We start from the raw sequence: 16,737 nt of genomic DNA, 5'->3' as shown, positions 1-16,737 counted from the left end.
GATGCTTGATTGATGCTCTTGCATCAAAGTTTCTTGGTTGAACATGATATTGAAATATGAGATGAAGCTTCTTTCACGGTCCTTGCTTTATTAATTTTGTTAATTTTTTATTTTGATATTAATATTTAGTATAATAAAATGAAACAAACAGGGAACAAAATATTTAAATATTCAGCCATAAGTATGAGAGTATTATTTTCCGAGTACATAGAAGAAGAATACTCGTATTAGACAAATAAAACACACCCTTAGTCCGAATGACAGCGATAGTAAGAGGCAGCATTTAAACAAACTGTTAGTAACTGAAAGCATTTATACAAAGGCATTTCTCCTTGCAATTTGTTGTGCAAATTGTGTTTACATGGAGTAGCCTATACAACTTTACAAATGATTCATGCTAGTATTTGGAAACAATCATAAATGTAACCGAAAGTAAAGAAAAATGCACATCTTCATCACTCTGTTAAGAACTTGGAAACATAGACTTTGCAACTAAAACACCCCGGATACTCAAAAACGATGTTTAACGTTCCTAATCATCGTTACCAGCATAAACGAATTTCCAACTCTACATGTTTGGTTTCATAAAATGGAACAGGAGCATACAATCTTTCTGGGTGAATCATCAACCTTCTTTTCTGTTCAAACACAAAATCAAGCATAAATAGGTAGATACATGTAGTTTTAAGAAAACACAGAGGTATCATCTCAATGTTATCAGTTACAAAAGGTTACACTTAATGCTGTAACATATAGTATTCTAATTGTATAGTGTTACGAGTAATCAACGTTAAAGACATATTGATCCCGAGGCCAATACCTTTTGGAGTGCAATGGATGTTATCAATGCCTTCGGAAATGTAGAAAGATGCAAAAAAAGTGGCAGGAAATGTAGAAAGATGCAAAAAAAAGTGGCTAGCATAGCATCTCAGTAAATAATGAAGGAGAAAGGCCTCCAGTAGGCTCATCATAACTCGAGCAGCATGCTCATCAATGATCACCGATGAAGTTTAAAAAATAATTCTCAGTTTCCACATACTTTTCCCCCCAAAATGCGTGTAAAAAATGAAATAGAGAAAATCCTCAACTTACAAATTGGACTACATGTACCATAATCCATCAGAAAGGCAATATCAATTATCCATATAAACATTGGTTACTGGTCAAGCAATTAGAAGTTTTGGCTTATATCACTACTAATGCAAGTAAAATAGCTGGAATATCCTCATATCGACTTTAGTAAGCAAGCTAATTGTAATTGCCAAAAAGAAAAATATTCTTATAATTGTAAGAGAAAAGTTCTACATGAAGATAAAGACAAGAATACCTGTTTTAGTTTTTGCAAGTGATGGCTGTACTACAACATGCATTATGATAACCCCTCCTGCAGCATCACCAAAGGGTACTTTACATTGACCAACAGTCTTGTCGTTCTCCAAAATTTTACCAGAGCTTATCAGTTTGACTTCATTCACTGCCTTTGGAACAATTGTCTTACCTAAGAACAGACAGCATTTCGGAAAATTTTAAAACAAAGTGCTTCAAACTATCAACCTTTATGCTATCTTCTGGTTATTACGTATAAAAATTTGAAGATTGCTAATAGATGTAGGCCACAAGACAATGAACCATTGCGTTTTGCAATCCATTTTCTTAGAGTCAATAGCATCCGTGGAATATTCCAATAATAATCCAACAGTTCAAGATAATAACACGTGTCCACAGAACCTTCTCTGTTAATATACAGTCATAATCACAATGATATTTTTCCATTCTTATTAATCATTTCCACATTAATCGCATGCAATAAATGCATCATCAGAGCAGGTACAACATATATAAATAACAGCATCTCCATCATTTCTTAGGCCATTGGTAGCCTATGTTATCCAAACTCAATGGTGAGACTTGAGACGAGTATGCTCAGTTTTCAAAAAATTTATTTCATACACTCAAAGGATCGTATTCCTATACCTAGATCCAACTATGTCGGACACAAATACTTTAGCGAAAATAAGTCCAGGTAACATAGTTTGTAGCTACTCTACAAAGCAAAAGGCACCACTTTGCAGAAAAAGGATCAAAACCCAAGCTACTAAAAGTATCTACCACGAAATTCTGCTACCACCTTGTGCTATAAATATTCCCTTTGTATTGCATTCTATGGTTAACCCTACAGCTCTTTTCATTTGTTTTTACAATAATTAAGTGCATTTTCAAACTGGATCACCTCTGCAATATTAATATGTACTATCCAGCAAAAACATTTATTCTAAATTTAACAGATATTCGCCCAGAAATCTACAACAAATGTAAATTTCAATTACTAAACAAAACCAACAGCAAAAACTTGATAAGTAATTAGAAAAGAAATTAAACAAGATGAATTGCTGATGATAAACCTTTGGGCCAATCAGAGACAATTCTTTGCTTAAGCATATCCACCGTGGACGTGGCGGAGTACCGAAACGGACCGATATCCGACCCATCATAAAGCCTGAATTTTACATCCACCAAATCCTCCTCCGGCATCTTCGTTCACTTCAGCTCCACCTCCTCCTCCGCGGTCGCCGCCTACCCACCAGTCACCTACTTCCACGCGTTTCAATTATTTCCACAAATCGACTCACCCTGACCGCCCTCTCAATTCATCAAATCAAATCCCATAACATTTCGCCGCCTAAATTTCAACAATTTAAACCAAAATGAAAATTCAACTAAAATCAAGAATAAAATAATACGAAGAAATAAAAGGATCAAAATTCAAACCTGAATTATTTGTAGTAGTTGAATTCTTGAAGTTGATTTTTTTCCTTTATTTTTTTGTTTTAGAAATTGAGTTTGGTGACCTGGAGAAGACAAATAAGTCTAGCCATCTACTGATAGCCCGAAAGCTCCCCAACCGCTCCACCAAACGACGCCGTATTGGTTGCGGTTTCGTTGATCAAGCGATAGAAAAGTCGATATCTTTAAAACTTTAGGGTAAAACACATTTAAGGTCATTCAATTATTAGTTAAGTTATAATATGATCATAATCTTGCCATGAATTATAATTTAATTATTCAATTAAAATATTATTGAAAACATATCATTGGCCATTAACAATTTTTTTATTTATCTAGAGTAGTTACAAGTGATAATATATGTTCTAAAGACTCAAATATTTGATAATGAATATTCAAATACTATGAAGTCTTTGCTAGAAGTGTTGAAAAAACTCGTAACCGTTAATCGATATAACCGTTACATTTAACATGTTAATTAACCGAACCAATAATGCTAAACCATTTAAATTAACTTGATCATTAAAAATAATGGTTATCAGATAAGGTTGCAGTTACGTTTTTTTTAACCGTTAATAAATTAATTTATAATTGTATTTTTAGGGAAAATACTAATAAAATTAAAAGCAAATTTTAGTCATATTCCTAAAAATTGTAACAATTTAGTTTATGTTTGTTAAAAACTTATCTTTAAAACTTTGATGGTGTATTGAACTATCAGTAAAACATTTAAATCAAAGTTTGCAGAAATTATAATTTTCTATTATTTCTAATTTATATATTTTTAATAAAAATTTACACAAATAAATTAATATTTTTTATTTATTTGAAAATACATAAACATCTTACATCAATCTAATTATGCTTTTATTGTTAGATATGAAGATTGAGATATGTACATATTTATATCGGTGTAAGTATGTGTTAAGTGTTATACTTTTTTTTTTTTTGTTCACTTACACCGGTGTAAATATGTGCTAAGTGCTACACTTTTTTGTTGTATGAATTATGAAACTTTAAAATGTTCATGTTGTGTTATTTTTGAAAAATAATTGTAATAGGTTAACTTGTAAGCCGACCGTTAATAACAATTAATTGTTAGTGGCTAATTGTTTCTTAACGGTAGGTTACGATTAGAAATATCTCATAATTGTTATAACCGTTAACCGACCATTTAGGCTAAACGGTACGGTTAACCGTTAATGAACAACCCTAATCTTTAATGTTCGAACCTAAAACCTCTAAAAATAACAACAATTCTTTTAATAATTCGATCAATCAATTTTTAAATTAATAATATCATGACCTCAATTTCAGAACTGTGGCTACTCATTCAGGGGAAGAAACACCTTCTGATGTCAACAATCTAGTGTTGTAGTCGTTCTTATAGGATTTGCAATCGATAAATTCAGTTAACCAATCGAACTAATTTACTCAGTTCATTAATTTAATTTTTTTTTCTTTTAATTGTTAATCGAAGCTTTTTTTAAAAGTTTTTAACTGAATCGAACTAAGTTTAGCTAATTAGTCGGTTAACAGAATTAACCCGCTTAATCGAAATTTATAAATAGTAGATATTATATATTAAATATTTACTAATTTTATTTATTCAATTATTTCAGTTGATTAATTCGGTTAAAATCAAAATTTAAGCATCCCTATTAGCTAAATAATATATTAAATATATTAAATAATTAATAATTTTGGTTAATTCGATTAATTAATCAATTTTAAATTGTATTAACCGATTATAGAAATTTTAAAAAACCATTAACCATTAACTGATTAAACTCAAAATTAATCGATCAATTAACAAATATTTTTTATTTAACTAATTAATTCAATTTTAACGGAATGAACATCCATACGTTCTTATAGAGCCCGTCCCTTTTTTTTATTATTATTTCTTCTGCAAATTCATTAAAAGTATTATATATTTTTAGATTTTTTTTTAAAATAATATTTTCACTATCATTTTCTTATTTTCTTATGTGTCAAACGTTGAAGTCTTTTGAATTATTTAGGAATCTTCGAAATTTCATGTCATTTGATCAATTAACATACCCTTGACGTAACTTTCGATAAGCTATGCAATATGTTATAATAAAATTTGTTATTTAACTCATATCTATTTGTCTATCTTACCATATATAATCATCATTACTTTAAGCTTGACATCAACACTAATTATCCGTATATAAATAATTATATAAGACTGATAAAAACATATTTTCTCTCTCTCTCTCTAACACCCTATCTTTAGTTTGTCTATTCTCTCCTCTCCCTTTACAAGATAATTAGTCATAACTCTCAACCTAAATTAAAAAATTATTGAAGATCTCCGCAACCAATTTCTCCAGGAAAAAAGAAGAAGCAATGTACATAATTACTTTAAGGGTTGTTTGAGAATGTTTATGAAAGTACTTTTGGTCCAAAACTTCATTTGAAATGTAGAAGTATCCCAAACAATTCATTTTCAATAAAAAAATTCATTTAAAAAGGGATTATTGATTTAATCTAAGAAATTAAAAAAACAATACCTTTACGTTAGAAAAACTCGTTGAAAAAACTTCAAGTTTTTTTGGCCTAATAGGGCAAAGAATTTTATTAATTAGCCCAATAGGATTGTGTAAAGGAGGCAATGAAGTCGATAGTTAATCAACATAAGGAGAGAAGTAAACTTGAAGAAGAGAATAAGGAGATGAAAATCGAGGCGGAGAAGAAGAAGTATAAAGACTTACCGATCCGACATAGCAAACGACTTATAAGAAAAAGTATGAAAATCTTTATTATTCTCTCCTCACCCTCTACAAGATAATTAGTCATAATTCTCAACCTAAACTAAAAAATTATTGAAGATAAATGAAAACTTACCGATCCGACATAGAAAACGACTTATAAGAAGTATGAAAATCTTTAGTGTGTCTATTCTCTTCTCTCCCTCTACAAGATAATTAGTCATAACTCTCAACCTAAATTAAAAAATTATTGAAGATCTCCGCAACCAATTTCTCTTGAAAAAAAACAATGTACATAATTACTTTAAGGGTTGTTTGAGAATGCTTATGAAAGTACTTTTGGTCCAAAACTCCGTTCGAAATGTAGAAGCATCCCAAACAATTCATTTTCAATATTTAAAAAGTGATTATTGATTTAATCTAAGAAATTAAAAAAAACAATACCTTTACGTTAGAAAAACTCGTTGAAAAAACTTCAAGTTTTTTTTTTGCCCAATAGGGCAAACAATTTTATTAATTAGCCCAATAGGATTGTGTAAAGGAAACAATGAAGTCAATACTTGATCAATAGAAGGAGAGAAGGAAACTTGAAGAAAAGAATAAGAAGATGAAAATAGAGGTGGATAAGAAGAAGAAGAAGAAATATGAAGACTTACCGATCCGACATAGCAAACGACTTATAGAGAGGAATGAAAAAAAAATAAGTGTAGAAATTGAGAAGAAGAAGAAGAAGACGAAAAATAATTTTTTATTTTGAAAAAATATTTTAAATATATGTATGAATTTATGTTTAGTTATTGATGTCATAAATTATCCAAAAAAGGTACAACAAACAACATATGAACAAAATTACGAAGGTTTTATAGGCCTGCTCTATATTTAGCAAGATATGGACAATGCTCCTTGTTCTGGCCTTCACATTTGCAGTGGCTATAAAGCTTTGGTAATCTTGCTCTCGTTGAGGATTACCCATATCAATATGAATTCGACTAGATTCAGATCGATCCTTCAACTTCCTTCATAATTGTGGATTTGACAACCATTCTTCAGAAATTATTGGTGGCCAATAAGCATCGTTTGGGAGATACTTAAACTCACAACTGTATACGTTGCGCATAGTATGCAGACTATAACAATCATCAGCATAAGAGTATGAGTCAACATTAACATACATTCATGCAGCAACAACGTGAGTGTATATGTATCTAAAAGCTTGAAATTGACCACTATCACATTATCTTTTATTGAGATTACCGGTGTATGTGGCAGAATTACCACCCTCATGTGGTCGAACAAGTGCTTGGACAACATAATCAGAATCAAGTCTAGCAAAATTATGAAAAACATTGATGTTGCATTTGTTTGATTTTTATTCATTGTCTTTTCCAAATCTCTGCCATCGATGATCAACAACAACAACAAAATCTTATTCCCATATACAATGGGGTAAGGGGGAGGTAAGGTAGTAGGCTGCCCCCAACGCCAGGATTGAGAGCAGCTTCTGTGGAAGACCTCCGGCAGTCAGAAAATTAAAAAGAAAGATAAAAAGCAATGCATGTATAAATCAATAAATAAATACATAGTTGAACAGTCTTCATATGCAGTCTTTATATGCGCGTCTGTAATGGGAATTAATCCCTGCAAATAAATCCCTGCGTAAAAATCTCTGCATATAGATAGAAACGTAAGACCCGACTAAATTTAAAAAGAGGAAACCTGAAGAGAATGATACACAATAGTCAACGATAGCAAGCTACGAGAAGGAATAAAGTCAAATTGGTGAAAACCTAAACTAAGGCAACTCTACTCCGCTACCCTAGTTCTAAGCCTTCATAAATTCTAATGACAGAAACGTATATAAAGTAGAAGTCATGGAAATTATTACAAAGTCATTAAAAAGAAGATATATATGTTACACCATATGTCTGTAACCCGCACTACTCTACTACCCTCGTCTTAAGTCTCCATACTTTCCTATCAGAGGTCATATCCTCTGTAATGGCTAAATCCTTCAAATCAGATCTCAAGCAGTCTTCCCACTTCCGCCTTGGTCGTCCTCTCCTCCTGGCACCGTTGACTGTAATCGACTCTTCCCTCCTGACTGCATTCAACGGTTGTCGCCTAAGGACATGCCCAAACCACCGTAGTCTTCCCTCCCTCAATTTTTCGGATACATGCACCACCCCCAAGGACATCCTAATATCATAGTTTGGTGTCATGTCCCACAGAGTCCTACCACATGCCCATCGAAGCATTCTCATTTCGGCGGCCTCCATCCTCCTTACGTGATCCTTCTTGATTGTCCAACATTCTGATCCATATAGCAACGCTGGTCTTATTGTCATTCTATAAAATTTTCCCTTAAGTTTTAGAGGCACCTTCTTGTCGCACAAAACTCCAGTAGCAACCCTCCACTTTAGCCATCCCGCCTTTATACGATGTGTAACGTCATCATCTATACCCCCATCTTTATGTATCATAGACCCTAGGTACTTGAAACATTCATTTGAAGGGATAACGTGTCCTTCTATGCATACTTCTACATCTTTATCGTTTTGGTTCCCACTGAAGTTTGAACATAAATACTCTATCTTTTCAATATTGATCCTTAGACCTTTTTCTTCCAAAGCATTCTTCCAGGTAGTCAGTCTACTATTCAACTCAGTTTTTGTTTCAGCAACTAGGACAATGTTGTCAGCGAAAAGCATACACCATGGAACACCGTCTGGTTTCGCACAATAGATGTCGTCCATAATCAAGGAGAAGATGTAAGGGCTAAGAGCCGACCCCTGGTGGAGTCCGATTTCAACCGGGAATGCCTCGATGTCGCCAACTGTAGTCCCGACGTAAGTAGTATATCTACAGTACATATCACGAATCTCCCAGAAATAAGCAGTTGGGATCCGTCTCGTTTCCAAGGTCTTCCAGATCGTATCGCGTGGAACGCTATTATACGCCTTCTCAATGTCAATGAACGCCATGTGAAGATCTTTATTTTTTCTCTATATTTCTCCATAAGCCGTCGAAGTAGATGAATCGCCTCCGTAGTACACCGCATGGCATAAAGCCAAATTGGTTTTCCGAAACCCTAGTAACCTGTCTCAACCTAGCCTCTATCACCCTTTCCCATAGCTTCATGGTATGGCTGAGTAGTTTAATACCTCTGTAGTTGCCACAACGTTAGGATCTCCTTTATTTGTGCATCTTTGTCTGTCCAAACTTTACCCAATCGAAAGTAAATCTCCCTAACAATACTTGCTACCGAAAGATGTCTAGTCTCTTTAAGCATTGAATTTATATATTCGACAATATTGATTGTCATATGACCGTTGTAGACACTAATTTTGTTCGGGACAAATCTCGAACTTTATTTCATATTAACATTAGTTTATGACTATTATTATTTGTAATTTAATTGCATTTTTTATAAATATGTTTGTTACGTAGATTTTAGGTTTATTATTTATTTTGTAGTTAAAAATGTTTATTTTGTTTTAAAGTTTAATACGTTCATTTTAGTTGTTTGTTTTGGTTATTAATGTTAATTAAAATGTATGCATATTTCCATGTAAGTATTGGTTAAGTATAATATATAATTTTTAAATGCATATAAAAATACAATAATAATAAAATATTAATATATTGATATATGTTTACATGTATTGGCAGGCCTAATTACATTACAAGATCAGCCCAAATGTTACAGATCAAAGGCCTAACCAGTAGGAGCCCAATTAACCCAAAACATTTTAGGGTTATTGGAAACCCTAGAAAGCAGCCTTTCCCAATGCCGCTGAGAACTACTACCGCCTCCACTTACTGCCCCAGTTGGTCCGGCCGCCATGTTGGTCAATGCCAAGGCCAATCATGTCACTGTTTCGTAACAGTAAGAAAGAAACAAATCAAATCCAGCTAGAATAGAGAAAATCAAGCATTTATAAAAAATCCTCACCTACCCATTTAGAAGCCATCCCCTTCTATGGCCATGCTCTTGACACCCTGAAATTACCTGCAACAAACTGCCCTCATTAATACATCCAACCTAATCGAAAGAAAAGGAGAAGAAGCCAACCATAAAAGAAAAAACGAAGGAGAAAAATAGGTAGAGGAGTTGGAAAAAAAAGGAGAAAAAAACAAAGAGAAAATCATAAAAAAGAGAGAAAGAAAAGATTTTTGAATCATAAAAAAAGGGGAAGATCTTACAAAGAAAAATCTTAATATTCTTCCTTCACCGGAGCCGAGAAGTTTTCAGAGCAACAAAGGTAGATTTTTTATTGTCGGTTTTTTAGGGTTTGTGACAGTTTAAGTCGGGTTTGGTGGTAGTTTTTTAAGGGTTCAAAAAGAAGGGGTTTAGAGGGCCATTGGTCCCTCGTCGGAGCCATGATGGAGGCAGCCAGAGGGGAGGACCTCCCCTCTCGGTTGAAAGAAACAAAAGAGGGGATGGAGAGAATGAAAAACGGTTGAGGAGGAAAGAAATGAAACTAGGTTTCATATAAAAATTATTATGGGATATATACAGTACACCCAAAACGACGCCGTAGAGGGAGGGATTATGGTTTCTACATAGCGCATGGTTTAACTATGTAAGAAGGGTCCCTAATTTCGTAAATATACGTTTTAGTCACTAAATAGAAGTTTATTATTTTATATTTCAAGCTTTCAAGTTTATTACGGTTACATTTTGGTTCTTATTTATTTACTGTTGATTTACGGTTCAATTGCTAATTTTTCTTGTTAATTTGTGGTTATTTCATTTTAGTGCTTTCTTTTTTTATGTTCAAAGTTGTTGTATTTCTGTTTCATGTCCTTCTAGTTTTGTTTCATATGCATTTTAACCATCACTTATGTTTAATTATTTCATGAAATATTAAGGCTAAATACACCAATAGCATCCTGTAATTTTTTATTGTTTCAATTTAATATCCTGTATTATTATATATGCATTTATTTTACTTTTTTACATAAATGGAATATAGTAATATACATATACATACATACATATATATATATATTTTAAGCGGTATTTTAAATTTTTATAAATTTATAGTATTAAATATGTAATATATTTATATATGTATTTTGAGAAAATTTATGTATGTATCTATATATTAATAAAAAGGGATATTTTTAAGTTCTGTATTAGGTACTTATATTCAATAAAAGTATTAGGTACTTATATTCAATAAAAAATTGTTATTATATATGCTATAGAATATTTGATTGTTCAACTAACATATGGAAGACCTTCAAAAACCTAGAGTGCCCTTCCGAGAGTTATTCAAATGAAATCGATAATTTTATGGTTATTCTATATTTATTTATATTATATGATTTATAAAAAAGGGGTTAATAAGATAGGTTTCATTTTGAATAAAAAAAATTATATAGGGAAATTATTTTAATTAAAAAATAAAATTTTCATGGTTTATTTATTTTAATATATCTTTATTTTAGTTTATTCATTTGTTATATTACGCAAATATTTCATCAATTCTATTTATGTCATTTATTATTGTTGCATTCATAAATCATGCACTTATTTAATTTTTTCTAAAATATTTAAAGGCAATTTTATCTCATGTTGAGTTAATGGAATTGCGCCAAACATAACTAGATTTCAATTTCTGTTAATCCATATAGTAAGAGAACATCATTTTTAATAAAATCAAATGAATTAAATTATTATTTTTATTAAGTCGAGTGTTTTAAAAAGAGATTCACTCATTTTCTTTAATTCATATAAATAAAAGGATTGTAACTTTTCAGTTCAAATTTGTAAAAATCCATCATTTCAGATAATATATACTCGAAGGTATCGATTTTGGGCGCTATGGGGGTGCTCACCGTTCCCCATGCGTAACCGACTCCCGAATCCTTAAAAATTAAATTTCTATGTCAATTTTTGTCTTTAAAATAATTTTTTTTTTAATTTTTTTAGAAATACATTTTTAAGTATTCGACCTGCCTAACCTAAAGATTGACGCGACTCTAAAATTTAAATTAGACAAAAATCCATATTTTTTTTCAAAATAAAGTCATAATTATTTTAAAAAAAATATTTTAAAAAATAAAAAATGGTTATGTCAACTATAACATCGACATTGAACATCATATGTCTGTTACCATTTCTCTCGTGGTATTTGTTGAGTTAATCGATTGACGAAATAGCCAATAGGGGTGAATTGACAATTAAAATTTTAGTGGAAGTTTTTGCAGAAAATTGAAAATATTTGCACAGCTATTTAGAGTGGTTCGACTTTCTCAACCAAAGTCTACGTCCACTACCTTAGCTATCCACATTAAGGATTTTCCAACAAATTCACTAATTTGTTCTTTCTATTGAGGAGAAAGAGTAACCTTACAACTCCTTTAAGAATTATACCCCAAATTCTTGAGAAGACTCTCTCCCAAAGAGAAATACACAAATTTGCAAACTTATAGAAAAACCTCACTAGGTAAAATGTTTGAACAATTCTAGAACAAAGAAAGAATACTCAAGAATGAATACAATTGAGCACAAATGGTGTTCTTGAAAGTAAAATGAATATTGAATGAAAATAGGCTTGAAAATGCTCAAACGATAAGTTCAAGGCTTTCTCTTTGATTCTCTAGATTCTCTTCTTAATTGTTATTGATCAATGGCTCCTCAGCTTGTTTAAATACATCTTCAATTGATTTTGAACGTTGGGGATCATTGGTGAAGTCAATAGAGTCGTTATGGTGTAATTATCATTTAAAAATCAGTTAGGAGCGTAGGTGTATCGGTACACTCTCAAAGGTGTATCGGTACACTGTGTGTAAAATTCAAATATTTTTACCGTTAAATGACCTAGTAAAATGCATTCGACGTTGGTGTGTATTGATGCATTCAAGAGTGTATCGGTACATCCCTTCGTAAAAATTATTTTTGGCTCGAGTAAGGTTCGAAATACTTTGTCAAAATTGTTTCAAAAATATTTTAAGACTCAAAACACAATTTTTTACTTAAGTAAGGATTAAAAATTGACCTTTAAAAAAACTTGGAGTAATATATTAATATTCGAATAATTTACTTGAATATTAATTTTGAAATCGAATATAAAATCTTAAAATTCAATAGGATTTTATTTGTTATATCGAAACATCAAAAATGTTTTCAACAATCTCCCCCTTTTTGATATAACAAAACATTTAAGTAATTTTAAGATTTTCTTTGAAAATCATTTTTGAAATCAATTTTGAAAATTACTCCCCTTACTCCCCCTTACTATATTCTCCCCCTTTTTGTTAAATAAAAAAGACTCTATAAAACGTTTTAAACAAGTTTATGAAAATTAGCCAATTGATATTTATATAGATATAGCTTAAGCTGCTAAGATCACAATCAAGAGAAAAATTAGCCATTAGTTCCAAAATCAATATTCATAAATAATGTGTGGTAAATTGGTCATTATTCAACTAAAATGTAAATGATGCAAAAATTTATAAAACCAATATAAATTAATCAAAACAAATTCAAACAATCAAAACCAAATATATATATATATAAGCATTCAAGTTCAAACATCCATAACATCCAAAACATATCAATCCAAAAACATCCAAAATGTTTTAACAATAATAATTAGTTTTAAGTTCAATCATTCTCATAAAATAAAGCAAGACAAGGTCTAATCGTCCATCGGTGGATCAGGAGGTGATAAATGTGCCCATATGTTAGCCACATCACGTGTTAGCACGTCGACCCTTTCGTCCATAGCATCGAATCGATGATTCATCGTTTCGTTGTTAGAAGTTAAATGAGACTCGATGAATGCAAACCTCATGTCACGATTCTCCATAAACGATCGGAAGTATGGAGGCATCTGACTCTCTTGCTGTGCTGGCTCGTCATCGGGTACGTGATAATCGATATTGCGCATAAGTGCTTCAAGCTCTGGATCATTGTCCACAGCCGGCGCTGGAAGAGCTTGTGAAGAGCTAGCTCGCGGTGTTTTCTCGGGGGATTGAACCCATTGATCCTTGTCCCCGGACCATCCCGATTTCTTCAAGGTTGTGAAATTTATTTGGTTCTTTAGAGGGGTGGCTACATCAAGCGAGACCCTAAGATTGGATTTGATAAACAAGTTGCTAAAAAGACAACCGTAAACTGAAGTTTCTACATGTTTGGACGGGACATTGTTTACGGTTTCTACTAGCTCACCGAAAATGATTTGTGGCAAATTTATTTTCTTATCCTTTTGGATACAATGTATCCACCATAAATCTATAAATCTAAGGGAAGAGTATCTACCTCCGGATGATCTAAACCACCAAGAGATTATTAAGTGGAAGAATCACTCGTGATGAGTCAATAAAGTACTCGCACTCGCCTTAACCTTATATCGGGTAGTCACAATCTCTTTTTTGTTATCTAAACCTTCGTTTTCTAATCCAAAAAATATTGATGATTGTGTCGGAGTCAATATAAACAAATTCGCCTAAGAGATAAGACCGAATACCTACGGTTTCAGTACGAGAATCATTTTGGACACAAACCATATTGGAATAAAAAATGCGGACTTGTTGGTGATAAAAGATAGGTTTGAGCTGAAACAATTTATCAAATTTCCAAGAACGGAGGTTAGGAAGATATTCAAATTTCATATCAACCATTGCTTGGATAGAGGGAATACACTCTTCCCAGATTTTATATGACTGGAATAAAATAACATACCTATGGTAGAGATTTTCTCTACGACCAGGTTGGTTAAAACAAGAGTTTCGAATAGTCATTTTCGGTTCATTTGGGTTTGGATTTGGATTGGGAGGTGGAATAGGAGGTCGGTTTGAAGACCGACTAGAGGATGACCTAGGGCGTTTTAGACACAATTAAAGATCGGAATGGATAAGGTTACCTACAATTTTAAAACACATGTATGCAATATAATCAATCCCAAAACTCAATAAGAGTCCACAATATTCTAGGTTCTCTAAACCGAATCCTAATAGGCAAAATTTTGAAAACTATTTTGAAAACAATATTTGAAAAATCATAATATGTATAGTTTTCATAAGAATAACATAATTCAATAAAAAACAACACTTTTAAAATCAAAAACATTTTTTTTTCAAAAATTCCAAAAAATTGAAAAATTGTGTGTTTTTGATAAAATTAGTTGTAGATTATAGTTCTATACTACAATCTATCAAATGCCCGATATATAATTCAACCTAGAACTAATTAAAACTAGTACTAAGTTCAAAAATCAATAAAATAAAGTTTTTAGAAAAATACCTTGAAAATTTTCAGATTGTGTGGAATGTAGTGATATTTGAACGAATTTGTTGATCGTAGCAAGTTTAGGAGTTGAAAATCAAGTGAATTTGACTTGTATTGAAGGTTGGAGATTTGGATAGGGTAGAGAGCAAACGGCGGGTGTTTTTGGTTTTAGGAGTTTTGAGCAAATGAGCAATTTTTTAGGGATTTAAGCCTAAAACCCGACGAGTGTATCCGTACACTCCTGAGTGTACCGATACACATTCAAGGAATGCATCGGTACACTTTCATAGTGTATCGATGCACTTTGCACAAAAATATCAAAAATCTATATTTACACACTCAAAATGTTAAATTAATTAGCCATAGTGGTATTGACAACTCATATATCGAAAATTAATTATGTTCAATCAATCAAATTTATCCTTAAGTTTTATTTAAACATATAATTAATTTTCACAAAAGAATCATAAACTCCCCCTAACTATTAGCAAAGAATGCAATCAAAAATATTATTTTTATAAGCATTTTTCAAAACTAATTACAAGTGCTAAAATTGTTTTAAACACTAAGTCAAGGTAGATTAGTTAAACCTAATTCTCTCATAAGTGTCCAAAATCTCTCTTTATCTAAAGGTTTTGTAAAAATATATGCTATTTTATGCAAAGTATCAACATATTCTAGAACTATATCTCCTTTAGTGACATGATCTCTAATGAAATGATGCTTAATCTCAATGTGCTTAGTTCTAGAGTGTTGGATGAGATTTTTAGTGAGACAAATAGCACTAGTATTGTCACACTTGATAGGTATGGTACCAACTTCAATTCCATAATCTAAAAGTTATGGTTTCATCCATAAAACTTGTGCATGACAACTACCGGCTGAAATGTATTCCGCTTCAGTGGTAGATAATGCAACACAATTTTGTTTCTTTGAAAACCATAAATCAACATATTTCCTAGGAATTGACAAGTACTGGAGTTGTTTTTCTTATCTATTTTGCATCCTCTATAATTCGCATAAGAGAAGGCTTGCAAGCTAAAGCTAGAGTCTCTAGGATACCAAAGTCCTAAACTAGGAGTGTCCTTAAGGTATCTAAAGATCCTCTTAATGGCTTTTAGATGTGATTCTTTAGGACATGATTGAAATCTAGCAAATAAGCAACACTAAACATAATGTATGGTGTTGAAAAAATTTTGAAATTTTGATATAACAAATTAAGTTAAATGAATTTTAAGATTTTCCAAATGATTTTCTAAGTATATTCGATAGAATTATTCGAATATCAAAATATTACTCCAAATCTTTCAAAGATCATTTTTAATCCTTACTCAAAGTGTAAAATTAAGTTTTAATCTTAAAACAATTTCAAAATAATTTTACAAAGTATTTCAAACCATTTCAAAGCCAAAAATTCCAGATTGCTCAGAGGGAACCGATTCCTCCCCCAAGGGGGTACCGATTCCCCCCTGAATGGTTTGGCTCTGAGAATTCCAGTATGCTCGGAGGGAACAATTCCCCCCCAGGGGGTACCGATTCCCCCTTGTATAACGGTCGAAATATTTGAATTTTACACTTAGGGAACCGATTCCCCATAGGGGGTACCGATTCCTCCCACGCTCCAAACTGTTTTATTAATTGTTTTCACACTAAAACGGCTATATTATTTTCTCTAATCATCCCCAACGTTCAGAAGTGATTCAAGGTGTATTTAAGCAAGCTTAGAAGCCATTGATCAATAACAAGAAACATCAAGCAATTAGAATCAAGAGAGAATCAAAGAGAAAGCATCAAACCTCAAGTTTGAGCATTTCAAGCCTATTTTTCATTCAATATTCATTTTGCTTTCAAGAACACTTATTGTGCTCAATTGTATTTATTCTTGAGTGTTCTTTCTTTGTTCTAGAATTGTGCAAAAATATTTTCCTTGTGAGGTTTTTCTTGTAAGTTTGCAAATTTGTATTTCTCTTTGAG

The 16,737-nt window shown here is 31.9% G+C and overlaps 1 protein-coding gene and 1 long non-coding RNA gene across 2 annotated transcripts; both read right to left on the bottom strand.

The window, feature by feature from the left end:
• Positions 1–265: 265 nt before the first annotated feature.
• On the bottom strand, positions 266–2,845 carry LOC120187252 (membrane-anchored ubiquitin-fold protein 3). The gene is made up of 4 exons (XM_039191013.1): positions 2,770–2,845; positions 2,403–2,680; positions 1,328–1,498; positions 266–638 (listed from the first exon to the last, which is right to left on the bottom strand). Exons 2-4 carry the CDS (start codon positions 2,530–2,532, stop codon positions 583–585), a joined length of 357 nt encoding a protein of 118 aa, XP_039046944.1. The 5' UTR covers positions 2,533–2,680; positions 2,770–2,845; the 3' UTR covers positions 266–582.
• Positions 2,846–9,192: 6,347 nt separating this feature from the next.
• On the bottom strand, positions 9,193–9,992 carry LOC120187290. The gene is made up of 3 exons (XR_005522275.1): positions 9,726–9,992; positions 9,479–9,531; positions 9,193–9,395 (listed from the first exon to the last, which is right to left on the bottom strand). It is a non-coding gene; the product is annotated as an uncharacterized LOC120187290 (long non-coding RNA).
• Positions 9,993–16,737: the final 6,745 nt, after the last annotated feature.

The sequence above is a fragment of the Hibiscus syriacus genome, unplaced genomic scaffold, assembly GCF_006381635.1.
Source record: "Hibiscus syriacus cultivar Baekdansim isolate YM2019G1 unplaced genomic scaffold, ASM638163v2 tig00113724_pilon, whole genome shotgun sequence".
Taxonomy (NCBI): Eukaryota; Viridiplantae; Streptophyta; class Magnoliopsida; order Malvales; family Malvaceae; genus Hibiscus; species Hibiscus syriacus.
Note: the sequence above shows the minus strand (reverse complement) of the source record. Positions and strands in the feature narration are given on the sequence as shown.

Excerpts from the sequence above, each read along its gene's own strand:
- LOC120187252 (XM_039191013.1), bottom strand. The coding sequence starts at position 2,532 with ATGCCGGAGGAGGATTTGGTGGATGTAAAATTCAGGCTTTATGATGGG. Across the intron at positions 1,499-2,402 it reads TGTCTCTGATTGGCCCAAAG|GTAAGACAATTGTTCCAAAG; the intron begins GTTTATCATCAG and ends GTCTGTTCTTAG. Across the intron at positions 639-1,327 it reads ACTTGCAAAAACTAAAACAG|AAAAGAAGGTTGATGATTCA; the intron begins GTATTCTTGTCT and ends GTGTTTGAACAG.